Source organism: Neolamprologus multifasciatus, chromosome 5 (assembly GCF_963576455.1).
Source record: "Neolamprologus multifasciatus chromosome 5, fNeoMul1.2, whole genome shotgun sequence".
Lineage (NCBI taxonomy): Eukaryota > Metazoa > Chordata > Actinopteri > Cichliformes > Cichlidae > Neolamprologus > Neolamprologus multifasciatus.
Genome location: NC_140443.1, coordinates 21,735,824 through 21,757,846, shown reverse-complemented (window position 1 = coordinate 21,757,846; position 22,023 = coordinate 21,735,824). Strand labels below are relative to the sequence as shown.

The 22,023-nt window shown below is 43.8% G+C and overlaps 2 protein-coding genes across 4 annotated transcripts; both read left to right on the top strand.

Moving 5' to 3' along the window:
- The first annotated feature begins 382 nt into the window (after window positions 1-382).
- LOC146518604 (receptor tyrosine-protein kinase erbB-3-like) lies at window positions 383-11,738 on the top strand. Of its 2 annotated transcripts, XR_014874071.1 has the most exons (15): window positions 383-770; window positions 5,974-6,131; window positions 6,495-6,681; window positions 7,051-7,176; window positions 7,910-7,975; window positions 8,210-8,328; window positions 8,441-8,582; window positions 8,786-8,899; window positions 8,996-9,119; window positions 9,249-9,322; window positions 9,452-9,542; window positions 9,679-9,696; window positions 10,589-10,800; window positions 10,894-11,026; window positions 11,627-11,738. XR_014874071.1 is itself a non-coding variant. In XM_085159354.1 (14 exons), exons 1-14 carry the CDS (start codon window positions 683-685, stop codon window positions 10,971-10,973), a joined length of 1,599 nt encoding a protein of 532 aa, XP_085015480.1. In that variant the 5' UTR covers window positions 383-682; the 3' UTR covers window positions 10,974-11,426. The 2 variants fall into 2 exon arrangements, 1 of the variants encoding a protein (XP_085015480.1); XM_085159354.1 differs by lacking the exon at window positions 11,627-11,738 and having other exon boundaries at window positions 10,894-11,426.
- A 630-nt stretch (window positions 11,739-12,368) lies between these two features.
- Window positions 12,369-20,557, top strand: LOC146518603 (uncharacterized). Of its 2 annotated transcripts, XM_085159352.1 has the most exons (3): window positions 12,369-19,479; window positions 19,654-19,808; window positions 19,934-20,557. In XM_085159352.1, the coding sequence occupies exon 1, from the start codon at window positions 12,369-12,371 to the stop codon at window positions 14,868-14,870; it is 2,502 nt and encodes an 833-aa protein (XP_085015478.1). In that variant the 3' UTR covers window positions 14,871-19,479; window positions 19,654-19,808; window positions 19,934-20,557. The 2 variants fall into 2 exon arrangements, with proteins under 2 accessions (XP_085015478.1, XP_085015479.1); XM_085159353.1 differs by having other exon boundaries at window positions 19,654-20,557.
- Window positions 20,558-22,023: the final 1,466 nt, after the last annotated feature.

The following is a 22,023-nucleotide window of genomic DNA, read 5'->3' as shown; positions in this document are numbered from 1 at the left end:
GAGCTGGAAGGTGTTGTTTTTACTGATATAATATCTTACTCTTTGTGTTACTATTGTGGCACACTTTTGTTGCTATTTTATTGTCATTTAATTCACACCAATATTATTATTATTATTACTGAACTGTAGACAACAGAACTGTGGATCAATCGGCCTCACATACAGAGAGGGAAACTGTTTTCTGAAGGCAACACGCGATTTTAACACGGTTTCCAACTGGACATAGGAGCAAAGGTGTGAACGCATTTTTCAAGTTATTTTCGATGTTTCTACTGGCTTTCTTTACGCTATTGTGTGTTGCGCGTTTTGCTCCCGCCCACAAAAATCAGTGCTAGAGGAAAACAGCCGCTCCCGCTACTGATTGGTTCCGCGGTGCGCTCCAATCACCGCGATGTAGTGACTCTTCTCCACACAAACCCGAGCGGTCGACTAGTAAGGTTGTGACAAATGTAGAGAAAACACAAACAGGTTTTGTTTTTCTAACTGGATGTACTCCTTCTGTTCGTGAGGACTAGAACAAGGTGAAGCAGAGGATTAAGAAAACGACAGCCGAGTAGTGGTCTAAATTGTCAGACTCGGAAGCAACGAGGGGATGTGGAACGATACAAGGACACATTTCTTCTCTATAAATACGATGGTGATGTTTATTTGATTCGACGCCAGCCTGGAGATTTGAATAAGAATGAAGGTCCTTGTGAAGAAGGTGCAGCAGGTGCTCTACGTCCTGCTGCCGTGTGTACTCCAGCTCTGCTGCGCTCAGACTCAAGGAGGTGGGCATAAACACCCGCACACACATATTCACACACGTTTATTTTTATCATTAGCCTGGGAGAGGAACGATGAATACAGTGGCGGTCCTAAGCTGTTTGGAGCCCTGGGCGAACACCCCCCCCCCCCACACACACACACACACACTAATTAATGTTATTTTGTTGTATCCCTGTTGTGGCCAGTGCTATCCTCTATGTTGTTGCATGCTGGGGGCAGCAGGTTGAGGGTCACAGATACCAACAGACTAAATAAACTGATCCACAAGGCCAGTAATGTTGTGGGGATGGAGCTGGACTCTGTTAGGGTGGTGTCTGAGAGGCAGATGTTGTCCAAGATATGGATAATACCTCCCACCCATTCCATGACGTCCTGGCTACTCACAGGAGCACGCTCAGTGAGAGACTGAGTTTACCAAAAAGCACCACTGAACGATACAGGAAATCATTCCTGCCCGTGGCCATCTCCCTGTACAATTCCTCCATCTAATACACTGTAAACACTGCAATAGTTACACCCTTTTTATACACACTCTTTTTTACTCTGTAATATTTTTGTCATTTTTTAAATATTTATTTATAATCACCAATGTTAATCCTTGATATTTATAACTGAGTGATCTATATACAGGGCTGGACTGGGACAAAAAATCGGCCCGGGCATTTTGACTAGAGACCGGCCCACCAGGTATTATAGGAAAAATCATAGAGCCTTTGAATGAAAACAAACGCTGTTGTGACAGTGATGTACACTGTCTTATTGGCCTATGTATGATTTCTATACGTGTACATCAGATAAAAGCTTTGGTTGTAAGATTCAGATAATTATTTAATAAAAGCTAGATATTTTAAATGAGAATAAGAAAGAAAAGTATTTCTTTGTGCCCCCCTCTCCCTGTTAATGCCCCACCTGCCCCCCTGGCAAAACTTTGCTAGACCCACCCCTGCACAGTTACCAGCTACGTAGAAAAAGGATCCAGGTGTTATTTGTCTCTCAGAAACAGTTCATAACTTCTCTTCAACTCATCCATGTCACCTAAAAGCTAAACCTGTTTCTCCATCACCTGTTCAGCTCTGATGATTCAGTAAGGACATCTCCTGGTTTCACCTTCATGTTTCCCTCTCCCCAGATAACCAAACTGACATAACAACCAGCAGCTTTTACAGCTGTGGCTCCAGCAAACATCAGCTGATACTAGAAATTAATATTAAATAAATTCTAACAACAGCTGATCAAGCTTAAACATGCTGTTGTTGTTTAGCGCGACATCCGCTGGTTTCCTCTTTCTGGTGCAAAGTGGGCGATAAACAAGCAAGAGAGAAAAGCCGATCAGATGATCATCGATCAGTTTCACGATTGAATGAGAAAAGAAGAGACAGCTGACAGCGTAAAGACAGAGAAAAACTCCAGCTTTGTGTCTTTTTCCATCCTAGCTGAAGTACGGGACAAACTGTGTTCCTTTTCACCTCAATACGAAACGTAATATTTTCTCTGAATACGAGACAATTTCGTTTTTTAGGGGACGGTTGGCAACTCTACTAACTAACCTTATGAATAAAATAAAGTTCACTATCAGTAACATAGCACCCACCCAGCTGTAGAAACTCCGTCATGCTAGCTAGTACGCAGTACAAAATATTGTAACTGACGGTAAAAAGTCAGCACAACGAAAATAAACTCCACCTAAACTTGGTTTATATCTCACCCAGATAGACTGCAGGTCATAACTTCTTACCTGAAGTTCAGTTCACCTGACACTCGGACCAGCGGCCGCCTCGGGTCTCTCCTCCTCCTGCCTCACCTTTCCCTCATCCACCTGGCCTCTTGTGGCAGCTCCGCCATAGCCACCACCAAACAACTGAGTTATTTTTACACATGTGCCAGCATCTGGCCAATCCACCACCTTTCATTGTTTATACTGTTATAAAAATAAGTGAATAAATAAAAATTATCGGCCCATAAAAACAAAAAATCACCATCGGCCCACCGGACAAATGCCCGGTATGCCTGATGGCCAGTCCAGCTTTGCCTGTATATATTAGTGCTATTTCTTAGATGTGTAAAATCTGTAACATCATTATTGTTTGGAGTTTAGTCTGTTACTGTTACTATTTTTACAATTTCTTCTTGGACCAACTGTAACCCACATACTTTCCTTAGGGATTAATAAAGTGTTCTGATTCTGATTGTTTCAGAATACATGACCTGCCATTATCCAATGACACATCTGCTTACCTGTATCTTTTGCTCGTTTCTCCTCATCTTCTTTGCTCTTTTTTCTAAACTGAGCACCTGATGGCTTAGAAGTTTTCTTGTCCATCTTCCATTGGTTTGAATTTTGCACTCCAGTATGAACACCCATCCCCTAACCCAAGGTTCACAACAACATAACCTAATAAATCTACATCTTAGTTCACATATTTGCTTTGTCTGGGTTTATTTCTGGGATTTCACACAATCCAGGATTCAAATCATGAATACATAATGGGCTTGGATTTACAACATTATGAATGAAATGTGCTCTATTTGGAAGCAGCCGCCCCCCTCCCCTTTAGACAGGTTGTGTGTGAGACTTTAAATGATCAAACTGTAAATTATAAATTTCAAATTGTTTTTGATCCGTTTACCCCTAGTCCTAAAGTGTATATTTATTTTCTTAATCTTTTTATATTTATTGTTTGTTTAATTGCACTTCTGCAACTGGGGCCTTGTCGTCTCGTCTCTCTTCTGGACTGTATATAGCGGAGATGACAATAAAGTTTACTTTGACTTCAGCACAGCAGCAAGCAGGCGCACAGAGGGCTCTCGTGCTCACTTGCAAATTATAAGTCTGTATCATAAAGTCTAGTGTTTTCGTGTTTGTTGGTTTGTTTTTATTTTGTTTTATTTTGCAAGCATGTTAATAAATGGATAGATAGAATAGATTCCCCCGTCGCCCCGCCCATCTCCTCCCTGTGCCGCAAGCAGCAGGTGCACCTCGCAAACTCAGGGCGCCCTTACTCCCACCGATCGGTGCCTATGACATCCCCAAAATGCGCTGGCATGATGTTTTCTTTTCTTTTTTTTCCTTTTTTTTTTTTTCTTTCTTTTTTTTTTTTTTTGGCCGATGCCCGTGATGCTGCCCCCACCACGATGCCGCCCCCACCACGATGCCGCAATCGCCCATGTCACCCTTATCAAAAATCGCTATTGTCTGTGGGGGTTTTTTATAGTTTAAAAACGGCTCTTAAACTTGCAAGTTGTTCTTTAAATTCAAGCCAGAAAGGTGTGAACAGATGCATAGATATTGATATCCAAGTAACCAAGTAGCTGTGTGGTGTCTGTTTGTCAAACTGAAGGCTTCCACTTTCTTTTCTGACAGGAGCCAGTTTGGTCTATCTGAAGGTAGTGGCACGCAGCACTGGCACTACTGTTTCATAAGTCAGTTTTTTGGGCTTATTTTAAGACTGTAACCAGTGTTGAGGTCATTACCCAAGAAAAGTAATGTATCGAACAATTTCACCTGAAACTCACTGACACATACACACACTAGTTGGCTATGTAAACCTATAGACTAGAGTCAAACACACCAACACAGTGAGGAGACAGCACAAAGCCACCCCACAGTGATCTCCACAGCCACACAAAGCCACATTTCTAAATATGTTTCTTTAATTGACAGAACATCTCTCTGTTGTGCTAACGTGAATGGAAAGTGCTTATTTTTAGTTCATTAATTAAACTGTTAAAACTGAACATGATAAACTAGGTAACGCAGTATGCTGAAGGTTGTGGAAAATGGCTCGCTGTATACTGACGCAGATAGCCTTTTAAAAATCAGATGATTAATGAATTCACTTATTTTTTTTTAATCTAAGAAGCTTTGCTTTTCGCAGTGACCGTTTGTTTTTTTGTTTTTGTTTTTTTGTTTTTTGTTTTTTTTTTTTTTTTGTTTTTTTTTTGCCTGTCCCGTTTGGCTCTTTTGCCATCAGAATTATTGTCTAAAGGCGAAGAAAGATGCCCAACGGATTTTCTTTACCAAATTGACCATCCCAGCTTTGCCGTAATGGTCCATTTGATTCACCTTTTATTCTTTATTTTATTTTCACTTGCTGAATACGGGACAGATTTGACTGGGGGAAAGAAAAGGGAGAAAGAAAGAGGGAAAGAAAAACAGTTGAGAAGAGGGACGGGGGAGAAGGGCAAAAAACAAAAACCAACAGAATAAGCAGAAGAAAAAAAATAAATAAATAAAAAAATAAATACATATATCGATCACCTGGATCACCTGTTGAGAAAGAAAAAAGAAAACAAGCAGAAGAAAACGAGAGTAATACAATAAACCACATCACAATGATATATGGGAATATGACAGTAACTACTAAATATTAAACATTATTGTGCAGCACGTAAGATCGACAGCACAGTGTGCATTGAGGTAGGAGCCAAAAAGGGTGTAGTTTGTGTGTGTGATCACCCGTGTGTACACCTGTGAGCATGGACGCGCTTGTTTTCTTAAAAGGTTCCCTCATGTAATGATCTGCTAGAGGGTGTGGGGGGCCACTGCCCCGTCCTCCAGGGCATGAAGCAGGTATGGAGGAGATCAAAACTCCAGACATCCAGAGGCCCCCAGAACACAAGAGACCAAGGAAGACCAACAGAGGGGCAGCCGTGCCACTGTCCCAGAAAGAGCTGAGGAGAGTCCCAGATGAGGGGTCACCCAGCAGCCACGGAGCAGAAGCCAGGGGGGGCTGCAGTGACGTGCCCGTGAGCTCCGCCGGCAGCCAGCTGTGCCTGAGTGACCGAGCCCCAGGCCGAGAGGCCGGGGGCACCCCACCTCCGAGGTGGCCCAAGCGAGCCCCAGGCTCCAGGCCCCGATAAGCAGCCGCCAAGGAGTGAGCCGGTGTGTACCCGGACGCCCACCCCCGGACACAAAGAACCACCAACGCACCGATGTCTGAGGGAGTCCGCCCCCGGCAGGGGAAGTGGTGGGGGGAGATAGGCCTCCAAACCTTGGAGGGCCTGAGCTGTCCTCAGAGAGGTGGCATCTGATACCCAACCTGACATATAGACACAGACATACAGGCACACACAGATACAAACATCCATTCCCACCCTCATGCTCTCATAAGTGTCATTCCCAACTCTTCTGGTTATTTGAAATAAGGACACATGTTTTTCTGAAAAAACTTTTTTTTTAAATCTAAGAAGCTTTGCTTTTCGCAGTGACCGTTTGTGACGGCACCAAGAACTTTCTGAGCACGACTGGAAATTCAGAAATCATGTACAACTTGATGAAGACGAGGTACAATAACTGCGACATCGTGATGGGCAACCTCGAGATCACCATGATGGGCCACACCAGAGACTTCAGCTTTCTGGAGGTGAGGTTGCAAACATTACGAACAACAAACCAAGAGAGAGTTTGACTACCGCTTTCACTGCAAATGTGTCACTGACAAGATGAGTAAGTATGTGAATCAACCATTTTCATTCGCCCAGGAGAACACAGAAAGTCAACACTTGTTGTGTTTGATCGCTCTCTGTAATGGATTTTGTCTCAAATCCAGAATGAGCTCATTTATGCCCCCACTCCTTTTGTGCTAGTCATGCCACTGGAGTCACAGTGACTAACTCAGTAAGCAAACACGCCCCTGCTGATTTGTGACTCTGATAACAATTTGATTGAGCAGAAGAATTGACAAACTGCATTTTTCTCTTCCTTGTTCTTTTCTTTTGCCTCGCAGTCTATCAAGGAGGTGACAGGGTATATCCTTTTTGCTATCAATGAGTTCAGCCGCCTCCCACTGCACCACCTGCGCATCATCAGAGGCAGCACACTGTATGAGGACCAGTATGCCTTGGCTGTCATGGTCAACTATCAGAGGGATGGGGAGCATGGCCTTCAAGAACTGGGCCTGACTCACCTCACAGGTACACAGAGAGTCACTCATTTGATGTATAGAGTGTGTTTAACATGTGGGAGGCTGGATTGGAGCAGATAAGAGGTCAAGTTGGATGTGGCACTCTTACTGTTGGAGCTCCCACACCTACACAGTTCAGCCACACCTTTAGAATACCGGTTGTTGAAATGCAGCAGTGTGTGTGTTTGTGCCCGTGTGTGTGCTTGTGTGTGTAGGAGTGATATGAAGTCCCTGGAATGTAACATGAGCTCCAGCACATGATACGTTTGCTGTGTAGTAAACAGAGAATGGTAGAGTTTGTTAGGATGAGTCACAGACCTGTTCGGGCTTGCTTTCCTAATTGTACTGCCCCATTTACACCTATGTGTACCTTCTACAGAGATCCTCAGGGGAGGAGTGAAGATCATCCAGAATAAGTATCTGAGCTACGCCCCGCAGGTGAACTGGCTGGACATAGTGAAGGATGAAACAGCCCAATTTCTGATAGAGGACAATGGGCCTGAAAGTGAGTGCACAGGCTTGTAACTACACACATAGATATATCTGCCTCTTGTTTTTAGGAGCCAGAAGTGAATCCGTTTGAGACCACAGGTTGGAATCTTAAGCTAATACTAGCAAGCTTAATGTTAATGTGCATCCATAGACTGATGCCTTGCATTACCCAGACACAAATACCTGCTAATTGTACTAACATACAAATAAAATAGTAGAATTTCACTCCACAAATTGATGCAATTAACCACACGGAAACCACCCATAAACCTCCCTAAAAGGTGCAAACCCGACAAACATGGTAAAGTGGACCATCTGAGGTGACACCTAGCAGACACGTGGTGGTCTAGCAGCCCCTGGTCTCAAACTTCAAAGCCTTAAAACAATTTAAACACGTGAGTCATTTTTTAAAAAAAGCACAAAAGGTCAAATTAGTTCAAAAGACAGAAACCATTTTTTGTTTAAGTCTGTAAACATGTTTACGCTGGCGAAACATTTTAATTTGAACGTCTTATTGGGGTTAACTCGCACTTGGATTCACCCTCAACTGGCCATTAGAGGAACTGCAGGCTTCATTTTTCAGCGCTGCAAGTTGCATCTTGTAACTTGTTGAGGTTTCATTTTTTACTTCTGCTGAACTTTGGATTTAAAACAAAAAACAAAATCTGAACTTTTCCTTTAATTTAAGACTTTTGTTCTGGTTTTGTATTAAAATGCGGAAACTAATAAGAAAGTTTTTATCTCAGAGCCTTGTCACAAAGCCTGTGGAGACGTGCCATGCTGGGGCCCAGGAAATGACACATGCCAGATCTGTGAGTGATATCAAGCACCTTTATCTTTAATGTCTTAATTTTCCACGCACTGGTTACCTTGTGATGCCTTTGAGATGTCTCACACATGAGTCATGGCTGCCAGAGTTGTTCATTTACATCTTTTAATGCACATTGTTAATAATATAGGTAACTTCAAAGTTAAAAGTTTAATATGCATCTACGGTACAGTTTTAGTTTCACGCCAGGTTTTTACAAGCGTCGACTCTCTTACAGTGACAAAGACCGTGTGCGCCCCTCAGTGTAGTGGCCGCTGCTTTGGTAGAAACCCGAGCGAGTGCTGCCATGTTGAGTGTGCTGGAGGTTGCACTGGGCCCAAGGATACAGACTGCTTTGTGAGTCCAAGTCTTCCACAGGCTTTAACGATAAGATATTTTCACATGTTGCAGTACAGAAAAGGCAGATGTAAAAATAAAATGTTCCTCTGTTATAAATTGCATTTTGCAGGCCTGCAGGAACTTCAACAACTTGGGCTCCTGCGTGCCTCAGTGCCCACAAACTGTGATCTACAACAAGCTTACATATAGAATGGAGCCCAACCCCAATGCCAAGTACCAGTACGGCTCTATTTGTGTGACCCAATGCCCCAGTGAGTCCCACACATGACAATATTCACATAAACTCAGAATGTATACATAGTTTCTTCCTGTAAGAGTGCTGTTTTTATATATTTTTAATCATTGTTATGACTGCGCTGTTCAGCTTTCTTCACAGTGTTTACTGAAGGCTTAACGCAGTCACTGACGATCATTTATGCATTTATTCTCATGTGTTTTCTGTTTTTTTTAATAGAAATCTTTGTGGTGGATGGCAGTTCATGTGTGAGCAACTGCCCATCTAATAAAATGGAAGTGGAGAAAAATGGTGTGAAAACATGTGAGCCCTGCAAAGGCCTCTGCCCTAAAGGTATTTCATGGAGATCGAACTCAAGCTCTCTCTACAGATACCTTACAGCTTTACTGTTATTAACTGTTTCCTTCTCATCTTTTGATTTTTTCCCAGTTTGCCATGGCACAAGCTGGACTGATTCAAACAGCGAAACGGTCGATGCTCGCAACATAGAAAGTTTCATAAACTGCACTAAGATCCAGGGAAGTCTTAACTTCCTGGTGACTGGAATAGAAGGGTAAAAAAACTTTCTTTCATAAAACGCAGCAAAGATTAAAAAAAAAATATTCTCTAGATCAATCTGCACTTTTTTGACGTTTTTTGCAACATGCTTTTCCTTTTACTTATTTATTTCATTTTTGCTCAGTGATGCCTACAACAAAGTACGACCCCTTGATCCAGAAAAACTGAAAATCTTCAACACGGTGGAGGAGATTACAGGTGTGTGTATGTTTTGGGGTTGTGCTTTTTTTTTTAGACTGTCACTTAGACTGCTTTTATCTTTTTATGTTATTTAATGCCATTTGCAGTCTGGTTGAGGCTTCCGAAAAACAATCTCTCTGTTGTCAGACTTCCTCAACATCCAGTCGTGGCCTGCAAGCATGTCTGACCTGTCAGTCTTCTCCAACCTCCAAACAATTCAGGGAAGAAAACTTTACAAGTGAGAAACTGTTTTTTTGTTTTTGTCTTTTCTGCATTGTTATGCAGACAGAGTATTTGCTGGAATATAAATGTTATTTTGTTTTTTATTTTCTTTGTTATTTCTAATTTTTATCCTATCTTGTTATCCTGTTTAGAGGAGTGATTAGTAAAAGGTACAGTAAAGATTTCACATGCTTACATCTCTCTTAGAGCCTACAAATGTTCTGTCCAAATCAGTGGTGTTGGTATTTTTCAGGATGATTTTTTCAGGGGTAATTCAGCACTGGGATTGTTTGGTTAAGCTGGCCGTGGGCACAACTTTTTAAAGCTGGGAGAGGCAGCATGTTTTTGACATCAATTTGACAAAGAAAAGGCTCTTTTCAGGCTGGTCTCAAGCTTCAGTAAATGAGAGGAAAGCAAGATGGGGTACATCTGAGTACTTTTACCTGGGTTTAAATCCCGTCTGAAACCAAAAGCACTAAAGCATTAGAAACAAACCGCCTTCTCAGCTTTAATGAGTTCACATATAACTAAAGAATTTACCAAAGTAGATTCTACAAAATTGATACCGCAGTATCAGTTTTGTTGTAGTATTTCCATACTACATACTACATGATGCATGAAAATACTGAATAAACATGAATATGTTTGTTGGCTGTTTGTCTTTTTAAGTACATGGGTTATGCAATTTGAAAAACATGACATTCAGACACCGAATCCCTGAATTCATATTGTTTCATAAGGTATCAAAATAAATAGATGGTGACAAACTTCTCGAAGAAAACACACTGTGAAAGATTATATTACATCATTAAATGTGATCAGTAAGAACAACAAGAAACACAAAGTGCCACACTGCTGGATTTTGTGCAAATACAGCTAAAGTGCATGCTTAATTATGTTTGTAAACCTTAAAAAATAATGTCTGAAATCATGTTCTTGAAAACTGCTAAACCTAAAAGAAGTATGGCTTTCAATATTCACTTTGATTTTGTGGCATTTTAAACAAAATTGGAACATTTTCATCCACTTTCTGACCTTTATTTACTTCCTGCTGTTCTACAGGAGCTATGCACTCCTGGTGGTTAAGATCAATTCTCTGACCTCGCTGGGGTTGCGCTCGCTGCAAAACATAAATAATGGTGCCGTGTACATTAAAGGAAACAAGAATCTCTGCTATCATGATAATGTCAACTGGACACGGCTTTTAGGCTCCCGTCCACAGAAACGTTCAAAGCTCTTAGCCATCGCCAACAACCAAAAGAAGGATGAATGTGGTGAGTGGGGGCGGACCATTTAAAACTTGCAAGACGTGATTGTGAACAATGGCTGCGCTTATAACATCGTTTCTGTTTTGGTTGCGTCCTTAGTTAAAGAAAAGCATGTGTGTCACCCGCTGTGCTCCTCTGATGGCTGCTGGGGTCCGGGCCCAGACCAGTGTGTCAGCTGAAAGAAATACAGCAGGGGAGGAACCTGTGTACCAGACTGCATGTTCTTAACTGGGTCAGTATTCACAAAATGACGTATAAAGTGATTATTAATATGAAGCTTTAACGGTGTAACATGTATGCAGGTTGTTAGAGTCAATGACAAGATAGAGTGGTATTAAAGAAACAAGCAGTGATTTAGAGAATTGATATTTTCTGATAGTTTCAAAAAGAATTTATATTTTAAAGCACAAATACTCGCACCCTGTTTGAAGTGCCACATTGCTGGATTATGTGCAAATACAGATAAAGTACATGCTTAATCGCGTCCACTGTGCTCTCTGTGCACAAATCAGCAGGGGAGACAAATCGAATAACTGATTCAAATGCATTGCCGCCCAATTCTAAACTGCGCGCGTGCGCAATTGCGTACTGCTGGCACGGTCTCTGTGCACAGAAAATCTGCGTTGCACACACACAAAAAAATCTAACCTGAATTGAAATTAAAATTAAAACTTTAACAATTTTGTTTTGCAGTGTTAGTCAGTAAGTGACTGGCTGCTCCCGTATGGGTTAGAACGATGCCACCTTATCCCATAGTCCAGCCAATAATGCTATTCACATTTGTATATATGTATGTATGTATATATATATAGCTAATCAACGTCGTTGACAGGCTATGACAGCGTCTTTATGTGTCAATGTTTTGACTGGGATGAAAAATGGTGTTCATGGAGGCGGTGTGAATCACAAGTTATGCTCGGGAGCAGTTTATGTGGGTTCATTGAAAGTGTGCGTCCATAAGACTGGTGAGTTACAGGATATTTCTTGTGTAATAAGGATAGCCTGTATGTTTATTGCTCTGGACATCCTCTGTTTGTACATTTTCTACAAGTTGTACAAGTTATCGCTAAGCTAAGCGGGCTAAGCTAAGCTAAGTTCGCCTAGGCCAAACTGAGTTCGGTTTGAGTTGGTGATTTGTTATGTGTATTTGCCATCTTTAGTTGGCATCATAAGTGAGTGGGGCACAAGAGTTAAGCGATGGAAAGATGTTTATTTTCTTTGTTGCCAAATATGGTTCAGACTATAAGTAAAGGCCGCCAGCTTAGTAGTAGGTCCTATAAGACAAGTATGTGGCTGTAATATGTTATATGGTGATTATTGTTGTCTATAATTTGATTGTAATTTGTGTTCTGTTTTTCCATTCTGTTTGTAGAACCACACACACACACATACCCACACCCACGCTAAAGCTGCCATTAAAGAGCTGAACAATCATCCCCTGTCCTCGTTATTTTCTGGAGGGGCACTTGACCTGTGCACACCCTGCGATCACCACCGTAGAACTGAACCTCATATCAGAAATCATCATAACAAAATTGGTCCTTTGAGCCGGATCAGGTGATTACAGAGTGAAGATGGATTATGACCCCCAGAGAGCAGGTGCACGTCCACGGAGGGCTGTGCGACCACCAGGATGGATGACTCAGTATAAAGGCTACACACTGCCACCCACTGCTACATTGGAGCAACAGCAGACTAGAGAAGGATACGCCAAGATGACGCCCCTCACCCAGACTCCTGGTTCTATTGGAGCTGCAGGACAGACCCCAGTGTCATCCAGCATCCCTCAGGAGTTCATGAACATTGTGCAGCAACTGCAGGAGGACAACAGGCAACTTCAGCTGATGGTAGGAGACATGAGGAGGCAGATGGATCGTAATGTCACCACGTTGGAATCCACCCGCTTACATTCTGCCCAGCAACCAGGGGGCTACATTTCAGCTGATGACACTTGGGTCTCCACACCTCTAACTACACAGCCTTTTCCCCTGAGACCAGAGCAGCACAATATATCCTACACACAGGATGCAGCTGAAGAATGGCCATTACCACCACCTCCAGTTTTTCTCCCGAGAGATCATCCTGATCTACCAGAGGTACAGTCTGTTCCACCTCCACCGCTACCAGCCATTGCACAAGAGCTTAGCCAAAGTTTACAAGAGCTACAGTTACAGCAACCCTCAGCCACTGAAGCTCCTGACTTTCAGCCTCATGCACCACAGTCCACCCCCTTATCTCGATCACTAGCTGGACCTAGTTTCGACGCGAACATGCTCCCCCCAGAACAAGTGTTGGCTCCCACTACAGCCATAGCTGTAAAGGAGAAGACCTACAGAGGACCATCGCCGTCCATCCCAGAGTTCACGAAGGGTGATCCCAGGCAGTTTGCTAGATTAAGGCTTGCCCTAGACAATATTCTCCCCTTTGATGCAACCGAGAGGTTCAAATATCAGGTCTTATGTGACCACCTTAAATTTGAGGAAGCTCTTTTGATTGCTGACTCCTACAGTAACTCACCTCACCCCTACTCTGACACGATGGCCTCGCTCACTAAACTTTATGGTCAGCCGCACCAGCTGTCACTGCAGAGGATAGCAGAGCTTATGGATGAGCCCAGCATCCGCCCAGGTGACACAACTGGATTCAGAAGGTTTGCACTGAGAGTCCATGCTCTGGTCGGCATGTTAGAGCAACTTGGGGAAGATGGACACATAGAGCTGCAATGCGGGTCTCATGTTGCTAGACTGACACGAAAGCTACCCCAAGACCTACGTGCTGCTTTCCGCCGCTACCTTTACCCACAGAAAGATGGAATACCATCATTGAGAGACTTTGCAGAGTGGCTGGAGTATGAGCTGGTCATTCAAGAGGGCGGAGATCACACAGAGAAGATAGAGGAGAGCTCGAGAGACAGGAGCAGCATGAAAAGAGATAAAAGAGCCACCAAAAGGACTACCACCATGCTGCATGGTACAACACACAACACTGCCCCCCAAAGGTCCTCAGCCACAACCCCTCCCACTTCTGAGGTCCAAGACAAGCCCACAGCTTATTGTCTGTATTGTAATAACACTCTGCACTTCCTAGATCAATGTGTCAACTTCAAGATGCTGACTAAGGAGCAGAAATTAACTTGGATTAAATCCAACAATCGCTGCTGGCGTTGTGGGTGGCACCACCAGGCCGCTCAGTGTCAACTTAAAATGCAGTGTAAGACATGCAGGGGAAAACACCTAGAGGCCCTGCATGAAGTGAATCTCAGACCTGCTGCACCCAATCCACCAATGGAACACGTCGCTGAGCTGGGGAGTAAACCATCTACTGAGGTACTTCATCTAGACCGGCGTGCTGGCTGTAGCCAAGTGCTTCTGAAGATAACCAAAGTGCTGCTGCAGAACGGTGAGCACACCCTGGAGACATTCGCCATATTGGATGATGGATCTGAGAGGACGATCCTTCTCCCTGAGGCCACTCAAAGACTGCTGTTACAGGGCACGGCAGAGAGTCTTACTTTACGTACAGTGAGACAAGGATTGAGAACCTTGCATGGCGCATCAGTGACAGTCAAAGTCTCCCCTGCCAGCCAACCATCCAGAACATTCACCATTGAGAGAGCCTTCACAGCTGATGACCTAGGCTTGGCTGAACATTCATACCCTGTGAAAGCACTTCAACAGAAATATAGACACTTGAGAAGGCTTCCCTTGCAGCCCTTCACAAATGCCCAGCCACTCCTTCTGATCGGCTCTGACTGTCCTCACCTAGTAACGCCCATCAAACCTGTGCGCCTAGGCTTACCTGGGGGACCAGCTGCAGTCAAGACTAGACTTGGTTGGGTACTACAGGGACCAATCCCCTCCCTTAAGCACTCTGCTCAACCGCGACAGTGTCTCTTCCTCTCAACTACCTCTCCTCAATCAGAGCTTCATAGTCAAGTAGAGAGGCTTTGGCAACTCGAAACTAGTGACACGGTCTCGGAGGGAAGAGCAAGCTATGAGGGTTTTGGAGGCAAAGACGACAAGACTGAATGTCGAGGGAGTAAACAGATACTCAACTCCCCTTCTGCATGTCAGTGATATGCCTACACTCCGGGTGCCACCTGAAGCAGTACTCCCAATCTACGTGGCACGGAGAAGCGCCTCAGTCGAGACCCAGAGAAGGCTAAAGCATATCAAGCAGAGATGACAAAGTTGATAGCAGCAGGCTATGTCAGAGAAATCAATGAAGAGGAAATGAGGGCCTCCAAAGAATCATGGTTCATCCCTCACCACATGGTGACACACAACGGAAAGAACCATGTGGTGTTTAATTGCTCATTCACCTATAGGAATCAGAACCTCAACGAGCTGCTTTTACCAGGCCCGAACCTGGGGGCCTCTCTTCTTGGTGTGCTGCTACGCTTCAGAGAATGCTCCATCGCAGTTAGCAGTGCCATCAAGGTGATGTTCCACCAGGTGAGGCTACTGCCCGAGGACCGGCCACTACTACGTTTCATCTGGCGCGATCTGCAAAGAGACACCCATCCCAAGGTGTATGAATGGCAGGTGCTCCCCTTTGGGACAACATGCTCACCATGGTGTGCAATTTATGCACTTCAGTGACACGTCCATGACCACAGTGACCAGGGAGATGACGTGCGTGACTCCATTGAGAAGAATTTTTATGTTGACAACTGGTTACAGAGCTTCTCTTCTCCAGATGTGGTCACAGAGGTTGTGGACAAACTACGGTCACTATTATCGGAGGGAGGATTTGAGCTCAGACAGTGGGCCAGCAGCACCCCAGATCTCATCAGCCATCTACCAAAGGAAATAAGATCGGAGAGCAGCGTACAGTGGCTGAATCAAACTGATATGGGCCCTCAAAAACCTGCTCTAGGTCTGCGCTGGATGTGCTGCTCTGACACTCTGCACTACAATGCAGTTGGAGAGGAATCCTCCTACCATGAGAAACATCTACCGGGTTCTGGCGAGTCAGTATGACCCACTAGGGTTTCTCGTCCCCTTCACAACGAGGGTGAAAGTACTAGTCCAGCAGTTGTGGGACAAAAAGCGTGAGTGGAATGACCCCCTGTTACCAAGTGACCTGCTCTCTGCATGGAACGAATGGGAAGGTGAGCTGCAGCATCTGGACAACATCAGTCTTCAACGTTGTTATGTGAGCCCAGAACTGGACAAATCCTACAGTAGGCGTGAGTTGCACATCTTCTTCGATGCATCTCAACAGGCATATGGAAGTGTTGCCTACCTACGGACGGAAGATGCTGCTGGAAAGGTGGAAGTTGCTTTCCTGACTGCCCGCTCTAGGGTGGCTCCTAAATGGCAGATGTCCATGCCACGTCTGGAACTATGTGCAGCCTTGACTGGAGCTCAACTCGCTAGCCTGCTGACCAAAGAACTCACCCTACCACTATGCAGAGTGGTGTTATGGACAAACTCCACCACTGTCCTAACATGGATCCAGTCAAGAGTCCTGTCATTTCAAGGTGTTCGTGAGAACTTGGATAGCTGAGATCCAGGAACTGACAGACAGCCAGTCTTGGCGTTATGTGACAACTTATGATAATCCGGCAGATGATCTAACTAGGGGTAAAAGGCTACAAGACCTCACAGTCCAGTCCCGGTGGGCATGTGGGCCCATGTTTCTGCAGCTACATCGAGACCAGTGGCCAGAGCACCCAGGCACACCATGTACAGACTTTGCTGAGGAGCAGCGTAAACCAACTTGCTTAGCTGTGTCTACTGACTCTATCTCCCTGTCTGATGCACAGCAGTTTACCAGTTTTAGCGAGCTTTTGGAAGAAACAGCCAGGTGCCTTCACGGGGCGGCTGGTGACAATCTCACATCAGAGAACTACAAGGAGGCTGAGCTTATTCTGCTGAGAGTTGCTCAGAAAGACCGTTTTCCAGATGAGATCTAGTTCCTGACCACTGGGAAACCAGTTCAGTCATCCAGCCGTCTGTTTTGCCTAGACCCGGAATTTGATAAGTCACTTCAACTCATAAGAGTAGGTGGTCGTCTCAGACGATGCCATGATTTGGAAGCTGCTGTGATACATCCAGTAGTATTGGACCCTAAACATCCAGTCACCAGACTACTCATCCGACAGGCTGACAGTGATATGAAACACCCAGGAGCAGAGAGATTGTTTGCAGAGTTGAGAAGGAAATACTGGATTCTTCGCGGCTTGAAGCCATAAGAAGTGAACAGCGCTCCTGCCCTGAGTGCCAAAAATGGAGAGCCCAACCTGCCAACCCAAAGATGGCTGACCTTTCCCTTGCACGCCTACGATTACATCAGCCAGCCTTCTTCTCAACAGGCATCGACTGCTTTGGGCCAATGCAGGTGAAGGTTGGTCGGAGAAATGAAAGACGCTGGGGCCTGCTCTTCAAATGCTTGACGACTCGTGCCATTCATATTGAGATCCTGTCTAGCATCAACACAGACTCATTTCTAATGGCATTAAGAAGATTTGTCTCTCGTCGTGGGAAACCAGCTGAGATACTGACATCCTCTGTTTGTACATTTTCTATAAGCTAAGTTACCGCTAAGCTAAGCGGGCTAAGCTAAGCTAAGTTCACCTAGGCCAAACTGAGTTCGGTTTGAGTTGGTGACTTGTTATGTGTATTTGCCTTCTTCAGTTGGCATCATAAGTGAGTGGGCAGTGTTGGGAAGGTTACTTTTAAAATGTATTCCACTACAGATTACAGAATACATGCCCTAAAATGTATTCTGTAACGTATTCCGTTACGTTACTCAATGAGAGTAACGTATTCTGAATACTTTGGATTACTTAACATATTATCATGCATTTTACAACTACGTGAATGTACTATTGTTGTGATTTATTACTGTTACTGAAGGTCCGCGGCTCCGAACCGTAGTAAAGCGACCTCTGGCTAATACGGGTTCTGTGTCGGGCTCGTAGCCGAAAACTAGCTTTACTTTGTTGTCTGGGTCAACTCTGCTTGCGAGAGACAGAGAGAGGCGTTGATAGGCTGCTGCAACAGAGCTTATTGTTTCGGAGGAAAACACGAACACAGTGTACAGTCGAGTCTTAATAGCTTACTTACAGCTGGGCTCGTCAGGCACTCTTCTTGGCTGCAGTGGTTATTATTATATTTACATGCTTCCAGCTCCCATTTCTGCTCGATGACAGCTCGTACTTTTCCTTTTTCTCCCTCCCTCGCTCACAGACACATAACGGGTATGCCAGTCCATTCTCCCTGCAGCATGGACTACACTGCCTATGATGCTACATTCTGCATTCTGCCTATTAGCTTAGCACAACAACAACAACAAAAAGGCGCTCTCTCACCCAGGAAACACGCAGAGCGAGAGCGTCACCCTGTAACCATGGCAACCACAACGCTGCCGCCTGGAACTACAGAACGTAGCTGTCAAACAAAACCCAAACAATCCTGACCCGCCACAATATGAAAGTACCGCCGTGTAATCCATTTATTTCAACAAAGTAACTGTATTCTAAATACCACCTTTTTAAACGGTAACTGTAACGGAATACGTTACTCATATTTTGTATTTTAAATACGTAACGGCGGTACATGTATTCCGTTACTCCCCAACACTGTGAGTGGGGCAAGTGATGGAAAGATGTTTATTTTCTTTGTTGCCAAATATGGTTCAGACTATAAGTAAAAGCCAAGTATGTAGCTGTAATATGTTATATGGTGATTATTGTTGTCTATAATTTGATTGTAATTTGTGTTCTGTTTTTCCATTCTGTTTGTAGAACCACACACACATACCCACACCCACGCTAAATCTGCCATTAAAGAGCTGAACGATCATCCCCTGTCCTCGTTATTTTCTGGAGGGTCATAGTGGCACTTGACCTGTGCACACCCTGCGATCATCACCGTAGAACTGAACCTCATATCAGAAATCATCATAACAATATACTGTATTTTGCAGACAGAGAGTTACAGGACTCTCTCCCAGACCACAGACTCATACTCATAATACAAGTCAGAGCTTTATAAAAAAAAAAGAAAAAAGAAAGTTGTGTTTTCAAATTTGGAGTTCAAGTTATTTTTACTTCCAATAGTGTTAACATACTACACTACGGAGCCCCGCAAGGATGTCCCTTGTCGGGAGAAAAAAAAAATTAAGATAAACTTTTGCGAGTTTGTTTTGCGAGATCTCGCAAAAGTTCATCTTAATTTTTTTTTCTCCCATGTCCCTTGAGGAGCTCCGTACTACACAGGTCATGAACAAGATTTTTTTTTTTAATTTTCATTGTAAGTGGGCTAAAGCAGTTAATTAAAAGTAGTCTAACATAAATGTAAATGCTGTAATTTGATTATTTTAATAAACCATGTAACTTGGATGGATTCGATGCTGGCATGACCACAGTGCACACGTCTGCTGTTGCTCACAGTGGTCCAAAGGATCGCTCAGGGAGTTTGCGTGTTCGCTCAGACACATGAAAAATTAGAGGGAACATTGGTTATAAGTGGAGATCAAGAGGGATTACTGTGTATAGGTCTATACATTGTTAAGGAAAATCCTGAGCATTGGCCCTAAGATGTGACTAATGTCTGCTGTAAGTCTTTGAACTTGAATAGAAACTAGCAGAGGGAGATTGCTACTAAGTCAAGGGAGTGTCTGCCCTGTCACCCTGAGTGCAAGGTCCAGGAGGAGAAGGAGACGTGCACAGGCCCGGTATGTTTGACTTAAAACTTCTAGAAGGAAAAAAAAGAAAAGAAAAGAACTGGCATAAGGCTTCTGCTGCCACCTAGTGGCCTTACAAAAAATGGCTGTCCACCATAATGCCACTCACCTTCAACTCTTGCAAAAACCTTTCTGATTTTATTCACCCTTTTTTTTTGTCTGCAGGGAGCAAATAAATGTCTAGCTTGTGCCAGCCTGAAGGATGGCCCACACTGTGTCTCCATGTGTCCTGAGGGTGTTATGGGGCAGGAGGGAACCATCTTTAAATATCCAGACAAGCGGGGCAACTGTAAACCTTGCCACAACAATTGTACCCAGAGGTAAGTACAAGTGGAATGATGTAGTTAGACACACACAATTTGCTTCTTTAAACTGAACTAAACTTTAAACTGTATGTTGATGTTGTAGTTTGCAAAAATTCACAAACCACCTATTTTCCGAACAGCAGACAGGATTGCGGCGTCGCCACTGATACCAGCAGAATCCGCAGACTTCTGTCTATGAAACGATTCCTTTATGCCACACATGGTTACTGCTGCCACTCATATACCAGTCACAGTGTAACACGCTATGCATCCGCCCTACCAACTTGTCAGCACATATCCAGCATCTGTTGTAACTATGAGTTAGATCCTTTGGTTTTTGTGGCCTTATATTCCGATTGATTTTCACTCACCGAGTTTGGTTTCATACTTACCAGTAAAGAATGATTTATTCCTTATTGCCCTCTAACGGCAGGTTTCGCACCACAGCTCACTATGGTAAGGCAAAGATTTCGTCGTATAATGTGTTCTTTTGATTTTTGCCCGTATACTTGATTCATATTTGGTGGTAGATTTCTTCAGTTCTCTTTGGGGTTTAAAGAAACTTTGATGTAGACTGTGTCTGTGAAACAATCAGTGCAGAGAAAAAAAAGATTCTGATGATTCATTCTGTACCGTTATAGTTACACAAGTAGATTTAAAAAAAATGTTGAAGACCATGTTTCAATGCTGAATGCATGGAGACATCTGTATGTGATGTAAGAAACCAAAATCCTGCTGTATTATGAATAAACCCATTTTCTGAATCAGCTGGGAGCAGGAACTGATAGGCTTCAATGCCACATACATACAGCTTCTTCTTCTTTTGGCTGATTTCACAGCAGCTCATCTGCCTCCATTTCACCCTGGCATTTTCCTTTGTCGCACCAGCTCTTCTCCACATCCATGAATCTTTGCTGTTTTTGTTTTGCTGTCATCCTCTCCCCCTTCCTCTTCACCCTCTACACCACAGACTTCAGCCACAGCACAGAGACCTGCCATCTTCAGAAGTTTTCTGATGACTCTACAGTGGTTGGATGCATCAGATGTGGGGTGGCTGTAGCTCAGGTGGTAGAGCAGGTCATCTACTGATCGGAAGGTTGGTGGTTCGATTCCTGGCTTCCCCTAGTCTGCATGCCAAATATCCTTGGGCAAGATACTAACCCCAAATTGCTCTCCGATGCGTCCATCGGAGTATGAATGTGTGTGAATGTCAGTTAGAAAGCACCTAGGAAAAATGTGCTTGTGTGAATGGGTGAATGCACAAGTTGTATAAAGCGCTTTGAGTGCTCAGAAGAGTAGAAAAGCGCTATATAAGAACCAGTCCATTACCATTTACCATCAGCAGGGATGATGAGACAGAGTACTGGGCTGTGGTCGACTCCTTTGTCCCATGGTGTGAGCAGAATCATCTTCAGCTCAACGTGGCAAAGACCAAGGAATTGATCGTGGACTTCAGGAAGACCAGGAAACACTTGACCCCTGTTTCAGTCCAGGGGGTCAATGTTGACATTGTGGAGGACTATAAATACCTCTTTGAGTATACACTGACAATAAACTGGACTGGGCAAAAAACACCACAGCACTTTACAGGAAGGGCCAGAGTCGCCTCTATCTTTTGAACATCTGCCGGACAATGCTAAAGATTTTCTACGAGTCAGTTGTGTGTTGCATGATGGGGGAGCAGGCTGAGGGTCTCAGATGCCAACAGACTCAATAAACTGATCCGTAAGGCCAGTAATATTATGGGAATGGAGCTGGACTCCCTTAAGGTGGTGTCGGAGAGGTGGATGTTGTCCAAAATAAAGACAATGTTAGATAATATCTCCCACCCACTCCATGACATGCTGATCAGCCACGGGAGCACGTTCAGTGAGAGACTGAGATTACCAAAAAGCACCACTGTATGACACAGGGAATCACGTCTGCCTGTGGCCATCTCCCTGTACAAATCATCCACTTAACACACTGTATACTGCAATAGCTACACCCTTTTTGCACGCGCTCTTTTTCTTATTCAGCTATTTATCAATAAGTGACTTATATGTATATATATATGCATGTATATATTGTATATATTGTATATATTGTGTCTATTTCTTACTTAGTGTATTGTCTGTCTTTGTTACTGTTTATACTGGAGCACCGTAACCAAAATAATTTATCGTAGGGATCAATAAAGTATTCTGATTCTGATTTTCTTCCCTGGCAGCTTCATAGTCAACATGCTTTG